Here is a 22,634-nt window from a genome sequence, read left to right on the forward strand (position 1 = left end):
CCAGGCCTGAGGCGTAGCCACATGCAACTTCTGCCCCACGGCGGCAGGATGAACACAGGGAGCCCGGCTCCATTCCCTGCCAAGCACTACCTTCAGGGCCCCAGAGCAGACCAAACATTGCTGACCAGCCACCTCGGTCTGCACCCTCCTCTGGATGGCAGGCCGCTGCCATGTCGAGGAAGGTGGGCTACCTCATATTCCGTTCCTCAGCTGGGCCAGCCACCACAAACATTTCGCTTGGTGCCGTCTACCCCACAGGTGCAGGGGGTTAATTGCCACGTTCCTCCCCGGGGAAATGTTGTCTAATGACACAGGATCAGTGTGGGCCCGGCTGGAGCTTCACTCTGGCATGTCTAGTCCCCCCTCTTGCTGGCCCCACCCTCACCACCATTCCTTTTATGGGTTCGGTAGAGGTACCCCGTACCTCCGGCCACGTCAGCCCCAGCAAGGTGCCCAGCAGTTTCACGGTGAAGGTGGTGACAACCACGGACCCTGCAGTCAGGGACAGCACACCAGCCTCCTCCCCTGCACCCCCACCTGCCATTCCCCTTTAGCGTGCCCTTAGCAGAGTACAGCCACCCGGTAAGAGACAGGAGACAGCAATTCTTACTAGGTTGGCAGGCCATAGCACCAGACAAGTGGGTCCTGCAGATTGTCTGGAAAGGATATACTTTACCCTTCATAGCACTCCACCGCATTTTCTGCTGCCCCTGGAGTGACTGACAAAGCACCATCTGTCTGTCTTATGGCACGAAGTGCAACCCCTTTTGGCTAGAGGGGATACAAAAAGGGTTTCTGTACTAAAAGTGGGTGATGGTTGTAATTTCTGCTGCTTTCTGAAGGACAGAGGTCTTCATCCTATTTTAGACATGCACTCACTCAATGCCTTCCTTCGAAAGGACAATTCAAAATGCTCACCCTGACCCAGGTCTGGTCTGCTCTCGACCCAGGAGACTGGATAGTGGTGTTGGATCTGCAGGACGTATATTTCCATATACCAGTCTTGCAGGCCCACTGCAGCTACCTGCAATTCATAGTGGGACAGGAAGATTTTCAGTTCACTAAACTCCACTTTGGTCTCACCAGTGCCCCTTGGGTATTCACAAAAGTAACAGCAGTGTAAGTAGCTCTTCTTCGGAGGTCAGTGGTCCTGGGCTTTCCTTACCTTGATGACTGGATGTTGAAGGCGGAGTCGTGCAGGCAGTAATCAGCCACCTTCAGACTACTGTGAGCCTATTATCATCTTTGGAGTTCTCCATAAACGTGCTGAAGACATACCTGACTCCTTCTCAGACACTGCCCTTCATCAGAGTCATTCTCAACACGGTTCAGTTTGGGGCCTTTTCCCCATAATTGAGAGTTTATGACAGGCAGGCTAGATCCTGATTTTTTAACCTTTGTCCTGGATTTCAGTTCGGTTGACTCTTAAGGCTGCTAGGACTGATGGCCTCATGCTTCCTTTTTAACCAGAGTAGATAGCATATATGGGCTCTTCAGTGGAATCTGAAATCTCAGATATCCCAACATCAAGGTGGCCTCTTCCACCGAGTCCAGATTTCAGAGGAGACTGAAAAAGATTAGTGATGGTTACTGGATCATGATTAGGTCAGTGGCAGACCTCATACCCCACTTGGAGCTAACAGTGGTGACCAATGCATCACGTCTGGGTTGGGGCAGCAACCTGGGAGAGTTGGAGATCAGAGGCCTCTGGTCTCTGGCAGAGTCCCAGCTACACATGATCCATCTTGAGCTGTGGGCCATCTACTTAGCTTTGAAAACCTTCCTTCCATCCATCAGCATTGCCATGTGTAATGTAACAAACAGGGTAGGGTTATGGACCCTGTGCCAGGCGGTACTACACCTCTGGAAACTACTGGATCATCAAGGTATTTTTCTTGTGATGAACCACCTGGCAGGATATTTGATTGCCAGGGTAGAACAGCTCAGCCATCAACGCCTTGTAGATCACAAGTGGCAATTGTGCCCGGAGATGGCACAAGGTCTCTTCCACGAATGGGAGGAACCTTGGCTTGATCTATTCACTACAGCGAGAACATGCAATGTTAGTCGTTCATAGTGTTGGTGTTTCAAGGTGTCTCTAGCTAGGAGACGTATATCGCCTTGGTTGAAACTCGTGGTTACTGTAAAACATCAGGGCCGACCATGCCCAAGTCATTCTAGTGGCCCTGCAGGATCACTGACAGAATACCGAAAACAAAAATATCATGTGGACAGAATATTGTGTCAAAAATATCAAGGGTTAAAATATCAAGAAGGTTACTATAGATTTGCTGTTTTTAAATCCACATCTACATACCTTGAAGATATATATATCATTAAGCTACGTATTTGTGGCTTTATATATAATAAAACATTGCTTACCCATAGAAACATACCTTCACAATATTTTTGTCATCAATATGCTTGACACAATATTTTGTCCCATAATATTTTTATTTCCGATATTCTGTCTAAACACCGGCCCTGCATTGGAAATGGTGAATATGGTATCCAGAGGCCCTCGGCATAAGCATCTGTCCTCCATCATGCTGCCCCTTCTTAAGGATCTGCTGTCTCTGCAATAGGGCAGAGTCCTTCATCTGGGCCTTTGCAATCACCACCTTCATGCTTGGAGATTCAGCGTCGACAGCTGAACATCTTTGACCTTCTTCAGGAGGTGGTTGAAGTCATCTTGTCAGCCAGGCGTCCCTTGCCAAAGACAGTATATGCCTCTCGTTGGGACAAACGGAATATGGCAGATTTTACCCCTCCAGGCAAAGTTATGTGACATTTTGCACTTTTGATTTCTTGCCCCGCAAGTCTTTGCTGTTGGCGCAGTTAAAGGCTATCTTTTGACCTTTTTGCAGTTGCTGGATCAGCAGTCATTATTTAAGTCACGTGTTGGGATGTGTTTTTTTGAAAGGCCTACAACTCCCTTTGTCATGCAACAGTAGGACCTTAACTTGGTCCTCACTTATTTGATGTGTACTCCCTTTGAGCTGTTTCACAGCCGTCTTTTACAGCTTCTCACCCTCAAGACGGTGTTCCTTGTCGTTTTAACATAAACGCAGCATGTAAGCAAGCCTCAAACTCTCTTTGACAATTCATCATACACCACCTTCTTCCCAGACAAACTGGTTCTGTAGACTGCCGAAAGTTGTGACACTGTTTCACGCCGGTGAAAATATCACCTTGCTGGCGTTCTATGCTCCTTCTGAGGAGGAGTAGAAACTCCATTGCTGGGACCCCAAAAGAGCGCAGAGCTTTTACATCGACCATACCAGAGAACACAAGGTGGACAATCAGCTCTTTGTGGGATTCGTCATAGCGATAAAAGGCAAAGATGTGCAGAAATGGACCCTCTCTTGCTGGATCGTACTCTGTTTTAAGATCTGTTATGCATTGGCCAAAAAGCAGCCTCCAGTGGGGCTGCGTTCCCATTCCACCAGATCCAAAGGTGCTCTGCTACTGCTGCGTTGGCATACTGAGTTCCTGACCTGTACATCTGTCAGGCAGCAATTTGGGCATCCTTCCATATGTTCACGAAGCACCACTGTCTGGATAGCCAGTTTTGCTGTGAGGGGCATTTCGCCCACTCGGTCCTACAGGACTTTTTGCTTTGATTTCTTTCACAGACCTAACTAAATATATACTGCTTTGGTATCTATTTAAAAGGTGAAGAATTTGCGGTTTGAAGTCTCTATCCGTAGAACAAGTTACTTACCTTTGCTGACGCTCAGTCTGGTAGAGACTCCAGATTCCTCTCCAACCTTCCCATCCTCCCTGTTCTGCAAATTGGACTCTGTCCATTAATAAGATCCCAAGTTTAGGAATATGCATGCTGGTCAAAGCTAATTTGCTATTGGGACTATGCATCTTGGGGCGCGGACAGCCATAAAAGCGACTGATGTCAGCGCATGGGGAGTCATGACAATATAAGCTCAGCTCATCATTTTCCAGAGTATAACAACATCTTCCTTTCTCGTGCTACTTCCATGCCCCGCAGGATCCCCTCCCATGCTTTTTCCTCATCCTCTGCTCCTTACCTGCTTCCACGCATCTTACTTCTTCCTGTGCCTTCTTCCTAGCCACTCCCACTGCCCCCTCCCAGCCCCTACTTAATAGCAGCCACTGCGCGACCCCTTGGATCTGGTGCCTAGCTCCAAGCTCCCCCCTCAACTTACCTGTAAGTGGCCCTCCGACCAGTTTAGGCCCTGTCAAACCTAGCTTTGAGTCTTCAAGCTCCACTTTGCATCTCCTACAGCCTCCTCTCTCCACTCTGTTGCCCTCACACAGCTTTTCTCTTGTGCACCACACCAGACCCTCAGCAAACACTCACATGCATGCTTGTCAACCCTTGTTCGCTCAGAAAACATACAATCAAAATCTGGGACCTCCTCAGGAATAGCACACCAGCCTCTTCATGACAGAAATGTGGATGAACCCCACCTCATCTCCCGACATCACTGTGGCCATCCCAGCAGGATACAAGATTGCACGCCAAGACCGCCTTCACAAACACAGAGGCTTGCGCCCTATAGTATCCAAAGACAACCTCAATTGCTCAATTTCCATGGAGCTGGACACTCCCTTAATGGAACACTTGCACTTCAGCCTACAAACCAACAACAGCTCCATCCTGAAGGGTAGCCTAGCACATAGACCACCCGGACCTCGAAGCAACTTCAGCAACCTCATCTCTGACTTCATCGTCCCCTCACAATCAACTCCAAGGACTTCCTACTTCTTGACAATTTCAATTCACACCTGAAAAACCCCTCGAACCACTGCTCCACCAACCGCCTCAAGAGCCTGCACAACATAGGACTTTTTTGAGCTCATCACAGAACCCATGCTCAGTGCAGAATACACTCTAGACGCGATCTTCTCCTCCAGCAACAGCATCAGCTACCACTCCACCTCACTGCTCGCAAGGACCATCCACTGCATCATCCACATCAAAATCTCCATGCCACAAGCAAAGCTCCCATCAGCACCAACCAACCCAGCTAGAACTGGAACAGAGTAAGTGAAACTGACCTGTGCAGCGCATTTGAAACAAACCAACCCAACATCACCATCAACCTAGTCGTGGACATCCGTTAATTCAACCAGTGGATCTCTAACTGTGCAGACACTTTTGCAATAATCAAAACTCATAAACACTGCAGAACCAACAAACAGGTCTCCAGGTACACGAAAGAACCCCGGGACTCTAAAAAAAAAAAGCAAAAGCTGGAAAGGAAATGGAGAGCCAACCACCACGGCAACGCCAGATCAACCTACAAGACCACACTCGGGCACTACCACCACCTTTTGAGAGACATCAAAAGAAGATCCTTCACTGACCGGATGGGAGCTAGCTCCAACAACGGCAAATATATCTTTGCTATCATCAAGGAGTTCACTAACCCAGAAGCCTCAGCCAACTCCATTACCCCACCAAGGAACTCTGTGTCAACCTCTACAACTTCTTCCACAGAAAAATGGAAAAGATCTACAATAACTTTGAAAAACAACCTACCCCCAAGAACATCATCCGTGACCTGCCCACCTGCCACGAGGACACACACCTAACACCGAGAACAGTAACCGAGAAAGACACCACTCCAATCATGAAAAATGTCCACTCTGGGGGCCCCAACAGACACTGTCCACATCTTATCTACAATTTAAAAAAAAAAAAACTTTCTAGTATTCAGTGAAGTGCATTAGATTGAACAAGTTGCCAACAAAAGAAATAATTTTGCTGCAGTGACATACAAGACAGTTCAGAGTGTGGCAAGGTGTGGTGATGGGGGAAGTTATCATCTGGATATCTAGGGCACTCAAGTGTTTTTGACTCGCGGTGGAGGTGGCCCTACCTCCATAGAGTATCAAGGGACCATCACAGATGTGCCTACGTGATGTGTGGGAGGCACCCGCACATCCTGCCACATGTCTCCCTGTCCGCATAATCCGATAGAGACTTCTAGCTGCAGGCTCCTTACCTTTGAATTCCCCAGGTGTCAGGCTGGATCTGAAAACGTTTGCTGAGCAGTACCCCTTGCGGGCGACGTTGGGTGGCTCCATTTGACTCCATGTGATGTTGTCGGCGTCGGTTATGATGTCGCAGTGCCTATATAGGTGCCACCCAGGCGGACGGACGTCTGTTCTTTTCTTTCCAGTTAAGCGCCAATCACGGGAAGAGCTACCCCTCTGGTGCTTTTGGCAGGATTTTTCTCGACTTTTGTTGAAATGTTTGGAATCACCTACGCATGTGAGGGATGTCTTCAAGGAAGACAGATTTCAAACCATGCAGGACTTGTTCCCGCATGATGTTGGTTACCCATCCCCACCGCGTAGGTCTTTCGTATCTTGCGTGGCCACGACTGTCAGGCAATGGCTCCGAAGACCTTGAGGGAGCGAGCGATGAAGTTACTCGCAGTCCGGCAGTCGACACCGTCGAGCCAGACTCCGAGGAGGTCATGAGGACGAGGAGGTTTCCGGACCTCTCCCAGAGCCCTAAGTCCTCTTACTCCCATTGAAGGTCCTTGGAACACTCGGGGAAGAGGCACAAGCAGAATAAGAAGTCCAAGCATCATTCGTCTTCACCTCAACTGGTGTCTGTCGTCGAGAGAGGTAAGGAACACCGACGCTCTAGGCACGGTTCTGCATAGCCAGAATCGACTTCGCGCCTCCTTTCCCTTTCCGGGAGCCTGAGCAACTCCCGCTTAAATAAAAGAATTTTATGACGCTATGCGTAATGACCTCGCTGGAGACTCTTCGGGCCCTGCGGGGTCGGAAGGGGTCCCATTGGGTTCAACGCCGTTGGCGACTGCCATGATGCCAGTGGGGCCTCAGGGAACCGAACCCGGATCCAGTTTGACACCGGTCGTGCCAATGCGACCTTCCCCGGTGTCAAACCCGAAGTAGGTGCCTGTGACGTCGGCGATGCCCGTTGGTGGCGCAAGCCCCATCCTCATCCCCAACAACACGGAGCCTGAACGGTGTCAATCGACACCGATTCCGACGTCAACAGGCTCAAGGGAGGAATGGGAGGGGTATGGAGACCCTCTTGAGAACCAGAATATCTCTGAGGAGAATTTGGACTGGTATGGGGATCTTTGGGCATGCTCTCACCTCCTACGGGGGCTGCGGAGGAGGGAGCATCCTATGCCATGGTGGTACAGAGGGCAGCTGAGGTCTTCGGACTGGAGATGCCCTCCTTGCAAGTCAGGACTAATCTCCTGACTGAAGTGCTTCAACCTGGGGCTTCCTCTTCCGAACCCCTGTTGACCTTTAATGAGGCACTTATGGACGTCCTTCTAGGAACTTGGTCCAAACCTAGCACAGGGGCTCCTGTGAATAGGACAATTGCTTGCCGCCATCTCCCAGCTCTGGGCGACCCAAACTTCCTCAGCCAACACCCCACTCAAGAGAGTTGGGTGTTGCAGTCTTCTACGTCCCAAGGCTCATTTCCTTCTGCCCCTCCGGATAGGGAATCTAAGAGGTTGGATTTACTTGGGAAGAAGATGTTTTCTTCCTCCAGCCCTGCATTGCGTTCGGTGAATAGCGCATGCTTATTGGGAAATTTCTCCCATTCCCTTTGGGAGGCAGTTGCGCAAGTGCTGCCACAAGTTCCGGAGGAGGCCCGGGCTGTACTCTCTCAATCTGTCAAAAATGGGATGGATGCAGCAAAATTCGCCAGACGGTGTGGGTTAGATACAACTGATTCGCCGGGCAGATTGATTTCAATAACAGTGCCCCAGAGTCGCCATGCCTGGCTTCGTTCCACTGGCTTCTCGGGCGATGTTCATGCTAATTTGATAGACATGCCCTTCGAAGAAATCCACCTTTTTGGGGTAACGGCAGACTCGGCCCTGGTCAGGTTCAAGGACTCTCATGCTACGGCCAGATTCTTGGGCCTTTCCTGCACTCCTCGAGGCCAGTCTTCCTTTTGCCCCATTCGTGACAACGGAAGGGGTTTCCAACCTCGTCAGCCCTGCCTCAGCCACCGTCCCGCACAGACTGCCCAAGCCATGCGTGGATGAGGTGCATTTCAATCTCGGAATGTAGGCCAGAAGTCGTCTACCACACTGCCCCAGCAGCCGCAGCCTCCAAGCACCCCTAGTCTGATTCTGCAGGACCACACTACTCCAGTTGGTTGGAGAATTTGTCATCATCTTCCCCACAGGAGATCCATAACATCGGACAAGTGGGTCTTGCATATCGTCCAGGAGGGCTATTCTCTACCTTTCCTTTCTTTTCCTCCTACTATTCTGCCCGGTCAGGAACGGCTGACGGATGATCATTTAAAGTTGCTCCAAGAGGAAGTTACAGCTCTTTTGGCCCAGGAAGCTATAGAAAGGGTCCCAGTTTCAGAAATAGGCATTGGCTGTTATTCCTGCTACTTTCTGATTCCAAAGAAGAACAAGGGGCTATGGCCCATTTCAAATCTTCAGACCATCAATCCCTTCCTCAAAGAGGAGAAATTAAAAATTCTCTCTCTGGCTTAGGTCTTGTCTGCCCTAAACCAGGAAGACTGGATGGTAGCGTTGGAACTGCAAGATGCGTATTTTCACATTCCCATCCTGCCGGGCCACAGGCGTTACCTGCGGTTCAATGTAGGCTGCGAGCACTTTGAGTTTACTGTGCTCCCCTTCGGCCTTACCAGTGCCCCTCGGGTGTTCTCGAAGGTGATGGCAGTGGTCGCAGCTCATCTGTGCAGGTTAGGTGTGTTGGTCTTCCCCTACCTCAACGACTTGCTGTTGAAGGCGTCCTCGTCCCAGGAAGTCTTCTCCCACCTTCAGACTATGGCGAACCGCCTCCATTCGCTGGGGTTCTTTATAAACGTGCCAAAGTCACACCTGACTCCTTCTCAGACACTCCCTTTCATCTGAGCTTTTCTTGACATCGTGTAATTTCTGGCTTATCCTCCCGAGCAGCGAGTCCAGGATATTCAGGCTATGATTCCGATATTTCAACCTCTTTCATGGATTTCGTTGAGACTGACTCTGAGGTTGTTGGGCCTCATGGCCTCCTGCATCTTGTTAGTAAGACATGCAAGATGTCGTATGCGGGCTCTGCAGTGGAACTTGAAGTTCCAATGGGCACAGCATCGGGGAAATCTCACCGTCATGGTTCAGATCTCGAAAGGAACTGCAAAAGACCTGCAGTGGTGGTTGACGAACCACAATTGGGTCAACGGCAGACCCCTCTCCCTTCCCCAACCAGATCTCACGGTTGTGACAGATGCATCATTGCTGGGATGGGGCGACCATCTGGGAGAGGTGGAGATCAGGGGACACTGGTCTCCAGCAGAGTTGGAGCTCTACATAAATTTGTTGGAGCTCCGAGCGATTCGGCTGGCATTAAAGGCATTTCTTCCCTCTGTCAAGGGGAAGCTAGTGCAGGTGTTCATGGACAATACCGCCATGTGGTACTGCAACAAGCAGGGCGGGGTGGGGTTGTGGACTCTTTGTCAATAGGCCCTGCGTCTCCCGAGTTGGCTGGAACAGCAGGGCATAACCCTGGTGGTTCAACATCGGGCAGGTTCACTGAACGCCAAAACGGATTAATTAAGCCTTCGATGCCTAGCGGATCATGAGTGACGTCTCCTGTCAGAGGTGGAGCAATGTCTCTTTCAGCAGTGGGGAGAACCTTGGTTAGATTTGGTACGCCTGCGAAGAGAACGCACAGTGTCAGCAGTACTATGCGCTGGAGTTTCCAAGGTGGCTACTGCTCGGTAACGCCTTTCGTTGCTAGTGGAGTTCAGGCCTGTTGTATGCTTTTCCGCCCATACCACTCCTACCCAGGGTTCTGAAGAAGATCAGGAGCGACCGGGCCCAAGTCATTCTTGTGGCTCCGGACTGGGCAAGGAAAGTCTGGTATCCAGAGCTTCTGAGAATGAGTGTCGATCCTCTGATCAGGCTGCCCCTTCAAGAGGATATTCTGTCGCATCAGCTGGGGAGGGTTCTCCACCCGAATCTGTCAAGTCTATTGCCTCCATGCGTGGAAATTGAGCGGCGACAGTTGGTAGCCTTTGACCTTCCTCCTGAAGTCTGTAACGTTATTCTGGCGGCCAGGCGGCCTTCCACTAAGACGCTATACGCCTGTCGTTGGCAGAAATTTGTATTATACTGTACAGAAAGGTCCATTGACCCTCTTTCTGCTTCTTTTTCTACTGTCCTTTTATTCATTCTAACCTTTGCCCAGCAGGGCTCTGCCTTGAGAACTGTCAAGGATTACCTTTCTGCTTTTTTGCGGCTAGCAGACCAGCCGTCTCTCTTCAAGTCTCTTATTATAATTAGATTTCTAAAAGGGCTGGCTCACTTGTTTCCACCCATGCCCTTTGTAATGCCACAGTGAACCTTAATTTGGTCCTCACTTACCTGATGTGTGCTCCCTTTGAGCCTTTGAACAATTGTCCCCTCTGGCTGTTGACCATCAAAACAGCCTTTTTAGTAGTGATTACATTGGCCCGGAGGGTGAGTGAGTTGAATTGGCCCATTTGGTGAGTTGCAGGCATTATCCAGCTCTCCTCGTTATCTTATGTCCTTTCCGGACACGGTGGTGCTTTGCACCATGGTATCCTTTTTACCAAAGGTTGTGACCGCATTCCAACTGGGTCAGTCCATCACTTTTCCCACCTTCTTTGCTCCTCCGCATCCCTCTAAGGAAGTGGAGGGTCTCCATCGACTGGACCCAAAAAGAGCGTTGTCGTTCTACCTTGACCTCACAAAAGAGTTCTGGGTGGATGACTAACTCTTTGTGGGATACGTGGGAGCAAAGAATGGAAGGGAGAGCAGATAAGGACCATCTCTCGCTGGGTCGTTCTCTGCATCAAGATTTGTTATGCCACGCCAAAGAAGCAGCCCCCTGAGGGATTAAGAGCCCATTCCACCAGGGAAAAGGCTGCGAATACGGCCCTGGCTCTGGTGTCCCAGTCCAAGACATCTGTCAGTAACGACGTGGGCATCTTTGCAGATGTCTCCAAAACATTATTGCCTTGATAGGCAAGTACGCAGTGACGGATATTTTGCCCGTTCCCTCCTGCAAGACTTTTTAGTCTAGGATGTGAGTCCGCAACCCATCGCCGGGATGGTATTGCTTGGTTATCTGATTCACTGGTAAGGAATCTGCAGCTAGAAGTCTAGCAGATGAACAAGTTACTTACCTTCAGTAACGCATTATCTGGTAGAGACTCTAGCTGCAGATTTCTTACAGCCCCACCCATGCCTCCCCGCTGTTCGGACTGATATTGTAGGGCATGGGTTGTTCCCCTTTTCAAGGCCCTAGTTTTGCAGTCCATTACGACAGTTACTTCGTTGCTCTGTGCTTCTGGTGTGGAAAATACGAAAAGTACTGGCGTCCGCTCTCCTGGGTGGCACCTATGTAGGCAACGCGATGTCATAACTGACTCTACCGATGCCGACGGCATCACACGGAGCCGAATGGAGCCACTCGACGATGCGCGCAAGGACTATTGCTCAGCAAAAGTTTCCGGATCCAGCCTGACGCCTGGGAAATTCAAAGGTAAGGAATCTGCAGCTAGATAGAGTCTCTACCAGATAATGCGTTACTGAAGGTAAGTAACTTGTTTGTCTCTTCCCACACCCACTACACTCCCCCTCCAGAGCAGAGTGGTCCAGACGGTTCTCAAGGAGAGGTACTGGATAGCCCACCAAGGAGGGATCACTATTGCGCGAAGGTGCACTTAGACAGTTAGCCATCTCAACCATTGTTCTAAGTAGCATTCTGCATTGTCATCTGTTCTAACCATGCATAACCTATTTTATCTCACTAGGGTCCATTCCTGCACATCTTCCCTTCATTTCAACATAAGTGGAGGTGTGGATGCAGTCCAATGTATCGCTATGAGTCCTAGGGCAGCAAGGCAGGTGTCGTTCCTCATGCTGGCCTTCAGGACCGGGAACAGTCCGATCAGGCAATGTTGGGGTGTGGTCTCAGGTTTGGTTGCAGTTATTCGCCCAAGAGTCTCCACTACTATGGGTCAGTAATCTCCCAATCCTGGGCAGCTCCAGGTCATATGCAGAAAGCTTTCTGGGCTAGCGTTAGTCCCAGGCATTCCTTGCATTGTGCAGGAAAGAGTCTGTGTAGTCTGGGGAGTGAGATATGTGTGGTGCAGGAAGTGGAATTGTGTCAATTTGAACCTGGCATTGCTTGCCACCTTCTTGTGAGCAGGCTCTGCCCCATTCCCGATCCGTTAATGGGTTACCTAGATCATCCTCCCACCGCTGTCACGTCCTTAGCGGGCCATCACAGCGCCGTAAATAAGCATGAGATCATGCCCTGCTGGAGCCAATGTCCAGTATGTGCCGCAGCATCTGAGATTTCTGAGGCTCTGCCTGGACCTCAGGCCACAGCCACCGGATCGTTTAGGAAATTTTTGCATATTACCGAAATTGGCCTGGCCCAAAGTTAAAGTGTCTCCTCGTATCCCCGAAGGAGGCAAAGAAATTCCCCTGGAACAAGTCCACAGTAACTGGCAGCCCCCTTCTGTCCACTGCCTCACATCCATCACAGCATGGATCCGTTGCAGCAGGCTCAACCACCATAGAGGCAATAGTCGAGCAGAAGGTTGATGGCGTAGGACTCTATTTTATATCTGCAACTTACTTAATCGAGGAGGTAATAGCTGCCCTCATGCTGCTGGACCTTTCCACTGCGTTTGACACTGTGACAGCCTCATAAAAAGACTACATGCAACCAGCATCCAAGGTCCAGCCCTCTAATGGATATGCTCAGTCTTCACAGGGAGAAAACAGGGAGTCAGACTCCCACCCTACGCAACATAGCCCTAGGGCGTCATCTACAGAGTCCCTCAAGGATCATCTCTCAGCCCTACCCTGTCCAACATTTACAAGATATCACTCGCCGACGTCATCAGATCTCACAGCATCTCCTTCATTTCATACGCCAATGACACCCAGCTCATCCTCTCAATGTCCAACAAGTCTTCCATAATCAGATCTGACTTCACCAAATGCATGATCTGCTTAGAAGAATGGATGAAAGCCAACTGCCTGAAGCTCAACTCGGACAAGACGGAAGTGCTGATTTTTGGGAACAGAACTCTCCCAGGGACTCCACCTGGTGACCTTCAGAGCTATACCCTTTAACCACAGAAGAAACATGAGAATAATCTAAGACAACAAACTCAACATGGCCTCACAGGTGAATGCAGTCAGCTCCTCCTGCTTCCATATACTATTCACCCTCAGAAGAACTTTCAAATGGATCACATTGTGCACCAGATGTACATTCACTCAAGCCCTAGTCACTAGCACACTAGACTATGGCAACTCACTCTATGCCGGAATCTCCAACCATCTCCTCCACCAACTTCAGACCATCCAGAAGGCCACATCCATACTCCTCTTGGACGTCCTACATTACACACAGATCACGTCACATCTCAGAGAACTCCACTTGCTGCCAATGCACAAGCGCTGCCTATTCAAACTCTTCAGGCACGCTTACAAGGCACTGTACAACATAGGACGAGCGTACCTACACTGTCGCCTTCACTTCCACCAACCCATCAGACACCTTCGCTCAGCCTCTCTCTCCCTCGCACACCCCTGTATCCACAACAGCAGAAAGGGTGGCCTAGCGGTCTCTTACATTGCACCAAAACATGGAATGATCTCCCTCCACACATCAGGGCCTCCTCCTTGCTTCTTGAATTCCGCAAGAGGCTGAAGACCTGGCTCTTTAACTAACCCCCAGCAGACAACCTACACACCTGCTCCAGCACCTGGATACTTGTTGGGTGATAAGTCATGCTTTACAAATCCATATAACATTACAGTCCGGAGCCACACAGCGCCACCTATGGGCGTACAGCGTTACTGCTGAGAAATTTCCAGATTCAGTCTGACACCTGAGGAATATTTAAAAGGTGAGAAAACTGCAGTTAAGAGTATCTACCAAAAAGAGCGTTACCAAAGGTAAGTAACTTGTGCATTTTGCCATTTTTTTCAAAGTTTTATCCAGGTTCAGAAGCTGCCTAGGCCATTGTTGCAATGAAGGGCAGAGAGGGTGAGGAGAATCAGGTTGGCCTTGCTTGTCTGAACTGCGCAAAAATGCCACTGAAACTACGCCAACGTCTGGGCCTTCATCTATGGCTCTGGATTTGATAGCTATAACCATGGAAAGAAACCTGACAGGGCACTGCATGAGGTAATGGGAGAACAGGTACAAGTGCCTGCCATGCAACTATGGTTGCCTTTGTGATGTGTTCTGTAGTTGAAGCCATAATCCTTACCCCTTCTCACCATTAGCTGAGCCTCCCAGAAAACCTGCCCGCATTTTAGCCAGCGTTCAGGTGAGGAAAATGATTTCCCCAAACTGGCAAATCTGATTTCACATTTAATAGTCCCTTTCCAGAGCCCTTCATTTGAGTCCTAAATGTCAGAGTTGAAACAGACAATTAGTTATGGATTCCTCACCTTAAAATTACCCCCAGGCGTTAAACTGGATCCGGAGAATTTTTTTCTCAGCAGTACCTCTGCTCGTAGATAGGTGGTGTCAGTCGACGCCACGTTCGTCGTTGGCATCGTGGTTGCTGTAAGGACATCACGGTATCTACTTAGACGCCGTCCTCGCGCGGTGACGTCAGTTCTTTCTTTTTCCACGCCAGCCAGCGCAGATCCGGAGAGAGCGGTACCTCTAGTCACTTTTTGACTCCGTTTTTTGCACCTTCGATCGACTCCTGTTGCACGGAGGGATGTCACGTCGGACCGGCTTCAAGGCTTGCGACTCTTGACTCTGGGACTGCGGTCGGTGAATACCGCATGTCTATTGGGCCATTTCTCCCACCCGGTGGGGGACACGGTTGCGCAGGTGCTGCCACAGTGCCCGGAGGAGACCCGGGCCGTAGCGAAGTTCACCATCTGGTATGGGCTGGACTCTGCCGACTGGGCAGGCCGATTTCCACGTCAGTAGCACTGAGACGCTACGCCTGGCTGAGGTCCACTGGCTTTTCGGGGGATATCCAAGCAACGCTTTTGAAAATGCCCTTTGATGGCGTCGCCTGTTTGGCTCAAGGCAGACAGCGCATTCTAGCGCTTTAAGGATTCTAGGACTACGGCCAGATCCTTATGCTTTGGTTCCACCTCCCGCCCAGCGCTGTCCGTTTTTTGCCCCTTTCGTGGCTACGGAAGGGGTGCCCTGCCACGTTCCGCCCAGAGCCACAGGCCTGTGCAAGCTGTCCAGCCTCTTTGCGGCCAGGGACGTGGATCCCACCGCCGTGGGTCGGGGGGGCCAGCGGGCGGGCCAGTCTACCAGCGCCCCCTCTGCAGCAGCCTCCAGACCCTCCTAGTCCGACCTTTCAGCCCATCAATCGCCAGTGGGCGGCAGGATTCGCCATCACATCCCGCACTGGCTCAACATCATGTCGGACAGGTGGGTTTTGCAGATAGTCTGAATAGACTACTTCCTCCCCTTCGAGACTACCCCTCCATCCATGCCACCTCAATTCCATTGTAGGTCGGAGGATCAACTGGCCCTTCTCCAACAGGAAGTTACGGCTGTCTTGGCCAAGGGAGCCATTGAGCGCTTACCTGCCCCAGAAGTAGGTAGTGGTGGGGAACAACCTTTACAACGCAACTTTTACAACGCACTACCATTACAACGCATTTTTTACAACGCATAATCCATTACAACGCATGATATTACAACGCATGACACTACAACGCATTTTTAAAAACTACCTTTACAACGCATTCCATTACAACGCATACTACCATTACAACGCATACCATTACAACGCATAATATTACACTATACTATCCAACACTTACCCTACTGATGCACCCCCTGGAGTTAGAATAGTAATTTTTACCCCTATACTATCCAACACTTACACTACTGATGCACCCCCTGGAGTTAGAATAGTAATTTTTACCCCTATACTATCCAACACTTACCCTACTGATGCACCCCCTGGAGTTAGAATAGTAATTTTTACCCCTATACTATCCAACACTTACCCTACTGATGCACCCCCTGGAGTTAGAATAGTAATTTTTACCCCTATACTATCCAACACTTACCCTACTGATGCACCCCCTGGAGTTAGAATAGTAATTTTTACCCCTATACTATCCAACACTTACCCTACTGATGCACCCCCTGGAGTTAGAATAGTAATTTTTACCCCTATACTATCCAACACTTACCCTACTGATGCACCCCCTGGAGTTAGAATAGTAATTTTTACCCCTATACTATCCAACACTTACCCTACTGATGCACCCCCTGGAGTTAGAATAGTAATTTTTACCCCTATACTATCCAACACTTACCCTACTGATGCACCCCCTGGAGTTAGAATAGTAATTTTTACCCCTATACTATCCAACACTTACCCTACTGATGCACCCCCTGGAGTTAGAATAGTAATTTTTACCCCTATACTATCCAACACTTACCCTACTGATGCACCCCCTGGAGTTAGAATAGTAATTTTTACCCCTATACTATCCAACACTTACCCTACTGATGCACCCCCTGGAGTTAGAATAGTAATTTTTACCCCTATACTATCCAACACTTACCCTACTGATGCACCCCCTGGAGTTAGAATAGTAATTTTTACCCCTATACTATCCAACACTTTCCCTACTGTTGCACCCCCTGGAGTTAGAATAGTAATTTTTACCCCTACACTATCCAACACTTACCCTACTGTTGCACCCCCTGGAGTTAGAATAGTAATTTTTACCCCTACACTATCCAACACTTACCCTACTGTTGCACCCCCTGGAGTTAGAATAGTAATTTTTACCCCTACACTATCCAACACTTACCCTACTGTTGCACCCCCTGGAGTTAGAATAGTAATTTTTACCCCTATACTATCTAATACTTACCTTAAATGTAATTTAATATTATGCGTTGTAATGGTATGCGTTGTAAAGGTAGTATGCGTTGTAATGGTAGTGCGTTGTAAAGGTATTTTTTAAAAATGCGTTGTAGTGTCATGCGTTGTAATGTCATGCGTTGTAATGGATTATGCGTTGTAAAAAATGCGTTGTAAGTGCATGCGTTGTAATAGTGTGCGTTGTAACGTCATACATCCGTAGTGGTTGTTATTCCAACTACTTTCTGGTGCCCAAGAAGGACAAGGGCCTACGTCCTATCTTGTATCTCGGGAACGTCTCCGCCTCCTCCGGAAGGAGAAGTTCAAGATGTTGACACTGGCTCAGGTCCTGTCTGCTCTCAACCCTGGAGACTGGATGGTAGCGTTGAACTTGCAGGGTGGTTATTTTTACATCCCCGTCCTGCCGGTCCACCGGTGTTACCTGGGGTTCACGGTAGGCCACGAGCACTTTCAGTGTACCGTGCTCCCCTTTGGCTTTACCAGCGCCCCTCAGGTGTTCACAAAAGTGATGGCGGTGGTCGCTCATCTGCGCAGATCAGGGGTTCCAGTCTTCCCCTATCTCGACGACTGGCTGTTGAAGGCGGGCTCGCCCCAGGCTGTCGTCTCCCCAGCTCCAAACTACGGCTGACCTCCTGCATTCACTGGGGATCACCATCAGTGTGCCAAAGTCACACCTGATTCCCTCTCAGAAGCTTCTTTTCATCGGAGCGGTTCTGGACACAGCGCAGTTTCGGGCTTATCCTCCTGAGCAGCGAGTCCGGGATATTCAGGCTATGATTTTTCAGCCTCTATCCCTTGTTTTGGTCAGAATTACCCTGCGGCTACTGGGCCTCATGGCCTCCTGCATCCTGCTGGTGGACTATGCCAGGTGGCATATGCAGGCTCTGCAGTGGGATCTTAAGTTCCAGTAGGCACAGAATCAGGGGAATCTTTCCGATTGCGTCAAGATCTCGGACGGCACTGCATGCCAATTGCAGTGGTGGCTAACAAACCAGGATTGGGTCAATGGCAGATCCCTCTCCCTTCCCCAACCGGAGTTCACAGTGGTGACAGATACATCCCTGCTGAGATGGGGCAGTCACATGGGAGAGGTGGAAATCAGATGTCTCTGGTCTCCGGCGGGCTCCACATCAACCTTCTGGAGCTTCTGGCAATTCATCTTGCACTAAAGGCATTCCTTCCCTCTGTCCGGGGAAGAGTAGTGCAGGTGTTCACGGACATCACCACCTCCATGTGGTATTGCAACAAACAGGGCGGGGTGGGGTCGTGGACCCTATGTCAAGAGGCTCTCCGCCTTTGGACATGGCTTGAACATCAGGGCTTATCCCTGGTGGTTCAACACCTGGCAGGTTCTCTGACCGCCAGGGCAGACAAACTCAGCCGCAGGTGCATGATGGATCACTCGGAGGTGGTGCAAAGTCTCTTTCAGCAGTGGGGAGAGCCTTGATTAGATCTATTTGCCACCGAAGAGAACGCGCAATGTCAGCAGTTCTGCGCGTTGGAATTTCCAGGGCGGGACTCGCTAGGCAACACCTTTCGTTGCGAGTGGAGTTGCGAGCTTCTATACGCCTCTCAGCCTATACCTGTTTCTGCCCAGAGTGCTGAAGAAGATCAAGCACGACCGGGCCCAAGTCCTTCTTGTGGCTCCCGATTGGGCACGAAGAGTCTGGTATCCCGAGCTATTGCACATGGTCATCGCTCCTCAGATTAGACTGTCTCTTCGGAAGGATCTTCTGTCGCAGCAGCAAGGGACGGTCCTCCACCCGAACCTCTCCAGCCTCCACCTCCTTGCATGGCAATTGAGCGGTGACAGTTGACAACTTTCGACCTTCCTCCCGAAGTCTGTAATGTTAACTTGGCAGCCAGGCGTCCCTCCACCAAAACGGTTTACCCCTGTAGATGGAGCAAGTTTGTGGCGTGGTGCGCAGCAAAGGCTGTGGATCCCCTTTCTGCCCCCCTTTCTAAAGTTCTCTTCATTCCTTCTTTGGCCCAGCAGGGCTCTGCTCTGGGCAGTCTCAAAGGCTATCTTTCTGCCATTTCGGCCTTCCTTTGGCTGCCTGACCAGCCCCCTCTTTTCAAGTCCCCTATTGGAAATCGCTTCCTTAAGGGCATTACTCACTTGTTTCCTCCAACTCCTTCTGTGATGCCCTATTGGGACTTGAACCTGGTTCTTACTTATCTTATGTGTGCTCCTTTCGAGTGGCTATATAACTGTCCTCTCAGACTCTTAACCCTCAAAACTGCCTTTCTGGTTCCTATCACCTCTGCTCGCAGGGTGAGTGAGCTACAGGCCCTTACTTTCGTGGCTGTTCATCCGGACAAGGTTGTCCTCCGCACTAGGCCTTCTTTCCTTCCCAAAGTGGTTACCACTTTCCCCTTTCCCGGGTGGATGACCAGCTCTTTGTCGGTTATGTGGGTGCAAAGAAAGGTTGAGCCATACAAAAACTAACCATCTCCCGAGGGGTCGTTCTTTGCATCAAAATCTGTTATTCCTTAGCAAGAATGGAACCTCTAGAGGGGTTGCATGCCCATTCCACCAGGGCAACGACAGCTACTACTGCTTTGGGAAGTGGAGTCCCTCTTCTTGACATCTGGCAGGCAGCTACATGGGCTTCACTGCACACATTTACCAAACACTACTGCCTAGACAGCCAAGTCCGGAGAGACGGCTTCTTCGGCCGTTCAGTTCTCCAGGATTTTATGGTGTGGACTTGTTTCACAGACCCACCACTGGGGTTGGTACTGCTGGGGTATCTATTCTAAGGTGAGGAATCCATAACTAATTGTCTCTTTCAGATGAACTAGTTACTTACCTTCGGTAACAATATATCTGTAAGAGACATAGATTAGTTATGGATTCCTACCCGCCTCACCCATCCTCCCCGTTCTGCGAACTGATTTCTAGGGTAAGGGACTTACCTTTCAGGGCCCTAGTTTTTGTGCACCAGTGGTCAGTGTTTTGCATGACTCTGCGCTTCTGGCGTGGAATGTCGTGTAAAGAACTGATGTCAGCGCATGAGGAGGGCGTCTAAGTAGATACCGTGACGTCATTCCGGCGACCACGATGCTAATGACGAATGACGAATGCGGAGCCGACCGATGCCACCTATCGACGCGCAGAGGTACTGCTGAGGAAAAAATTCTCGGGATCCAGTCTGACGCCTGGGTGTAATTCTAAGGTGAGGAATCCATAACTAATCTATGTCTCTTACAGATGTATCATTACCGAAGGTAAGTAACTTGTTCTTTAGGTTGAGAGCGAGATATGCTTGACTCCAGTTCAGCCTCACCTTCTCCAGTGTATGTCACTACTACCTCTGTGGTTACTGAAAATCTCACCATAGGTCTGATCTTAGTCTCGCTTAAGTCACGTAGGCATGGGTGCTGGGAGTATTGTCATTATGAGTTCAAGATTATATCCTAATTAGTCCACTCAGGATCAGGCTTTAAATTGTTGCGTGCTGAGAAAGAAAACAGTACTGTCACATCATACAATTTCTTTTTGTCTTTCTGTTGTTTAGGGTTTACTTTTGAATTGTGTAAAGCTACTGCCTGTTCTTAATGTGCGGTAACAGCAATAGAAATGATATTTTGTCCCTTTGCTTCTTGCAGTTCTGCACCTCCAATGGCCTTGAGTATCTTGTGGGCAGAGTATGGATTGGCTTCTGGCTCATCATCATTGTGCTACTCATGGTGGCATTTGAGGGCAGTTTCCTGGTCCGGTTCGTGTCCAGATTCACTCAGGAAATCTTTGCCTTCCTCATCTCTCTCATTTTCATCTATGAGACTTTCTATAAGCTTATCAAGGTAAGTTTTCATATTAGATACTAGGAGGCATTTGCCTGAATAAGCTGTATTGTGGTGAGGACTGATGTGCCTCAGCATAATTCGCTGGGTTAGGAAAGGTTGTGTTGAAGTCAGGAAATAATTTCCTTGCATATCTCTTTGGGACTCCTGGATTGGGGTATCTCTTTCTGAAACCATGATTGAGTGACAAAAGCAGAGCTCTCTCAGGGCATGGGTTGCAGCAGTGGGAAATGAGGGTACTTGACAAAACTCTCTGGCATAAGGACGTGACCTGCTTCATCCGGGACCAAGGAGCATCTCCTGTAGAGCTCTGAGATTATGACATTAGCTGCTTAGTCAGTACTGTAGTGAGTCAGCAGAATTTCCTTGGACTACATTAGGGTAGGGTGTGAAATGTCACAGTAAGTCTCTACCATTATAATATTGGTGGTTGCAGTTGTGGTTTGGGCCTCGGTTGAGCTTTCTGAGAAAAGGGCATTAATTTGGTCCTAATCCTAGAGAACTCTGTTGTGCTACAGCAGTCCTGCATGCAGCAGCCCATTGCATGCATTGCTGCAGTCAGGCCTAAGGTGCTTTGGCAAACTTCTATAAAATGATATCATCGGTTATTGCTGTAGTGACTAAATTTTAATGTTGACATTCCTTGGAGCTGTGAGATTAAGTCATGGATTTTTGAAGTCGGGATTAATGGACCTCAGCAGAGCTTTCTGGAATTAGGACTTGGTTTGCTCTAGTCAAGACTAAAGTACCTTGGATGAGCTTTACCTTTATTTCTTTAATGGGTTTCCACAATGCACACAATTATCATTCTTACAGTTGTTAATTCAGCTGAATCAGAAAGTCATCAGGTCAACTCCAGATATCGATATAACAATGTAGGCCATACATAGTCTATAATACGTTAGTTATACAACAGTAGCTATATGGATTCTACATACAACATTTTGAAATAGGTTATAGTGGAAAAAAGAAAGAACTCTCCTAATAAAAGAAGACAAATTAAGTCTAGCTCCAAGCTACTAATAGAACAGCACTTTCCTCAGCTAAATTGAAGGTGAAAGGATAATAAAATGTACCCATGGTTCATTCATTAACCATCATACCTATGCTTCCATAATATAGCCTTAAACCTTCCGAGCAACTAGATAATTCAAGGCTGCTTAGCAGAAGGGGATTCTACATTAGGAGGGATATTCATTGGTTAACTGCCCTAGCAGACACTAACTGAGACAAGGATGACACGAAAGGAGCCCATTTAGCCTCATAAATGTTGGATGAACTTTAAAATGCTGGCAGGTCCTTGGGGCTCTCAGATTAGGCACAAACAGCTATAGTCAGGACTGAAATGACTTGTCTCTCTGATATCAAGATGGTAGTGCCTCAACAAGCTTTCTATGTCTAGGGAATGGATTGTTGCAGTCAGGACTACAGAGCCTAACTCTCAGTGGCTGCCCCAGCCTACACACAATTGTTGTGTGTCAACAAGGTTCGGAACCAAAGTGCCTGATCCTACTTTTTTTAAGGTAATGTGAGATGCAGAAGTTAGAAATAGGGTGCCTTGGCACGGCTGTAAGGGACAAGAACATGATGTGTTTTTGTTCTGAAAGAAGGTGCCTGGAAAAAGTTCTCTGAGATGAGGTCGTGGATTGTTGTACTAGGGAATAAGGGACCTCAGGAGAGCTTCGTGGAATTAGGACATGGGTTGCTTTAGTCAAGACCAAAGTACCTCGGATGAGCTTTATGGGCTTGGCATAGACTAAAGCATGCTGAATGAAGGACCTCTTTAGAGATTTTTGGGGAGGAGAAATAGGGTGTCACACTGAAAATATGGTACCTTGACAGAGTCTGGGGCTCTGGAATTAGGACAGGGTTTGTTGCATTCAGGATTGAGATGGCTGCTAAGAGTTCTTTGAATTTAGGGAATGGGCTACTGTGG

The 22,634-nt window shown here is 49.1% G+C and overlaps 1 protein-coding gene across 11 annotated transcripts in view; it reads left to right on the top strand.

Moving 5' to 3' along the window:
• The window catches only part of LOC146789947 (anion exchange protein 2-like), a 2,390,686-nt gene that overhangs the window by 1,990,955 nt on the left and 377,097 nt on the right, over positions 1-22,634 (top strand). For all 11 annotated transcript variants that reach the window (XM_085628246.1, XM_085628245.1, XM_085628249.1 and 8 more), the window contains one exon: positions 20,504-20,698. In XM_085628246.1, coding sequence (XP_085484372.1) covers positions 20,504-20,698 — 195 coding nt within the window. The remainder of the gene's footprint in view (positions 1-20,503; positions 20,699-22,634) is intronic.

Source organism: Triturus cristatus, chromosome 10 (genome assembly GCF_964204655.1).
Source record: "Triturus cristatus chromosome 10, aTriCri1.1, whole genome shotgun sequence".
NCBI lineage: Eukaryota > Metazoa > Chordata > Amphibia > Caudata > Salamandridae > Triturus > Triturus cristatus.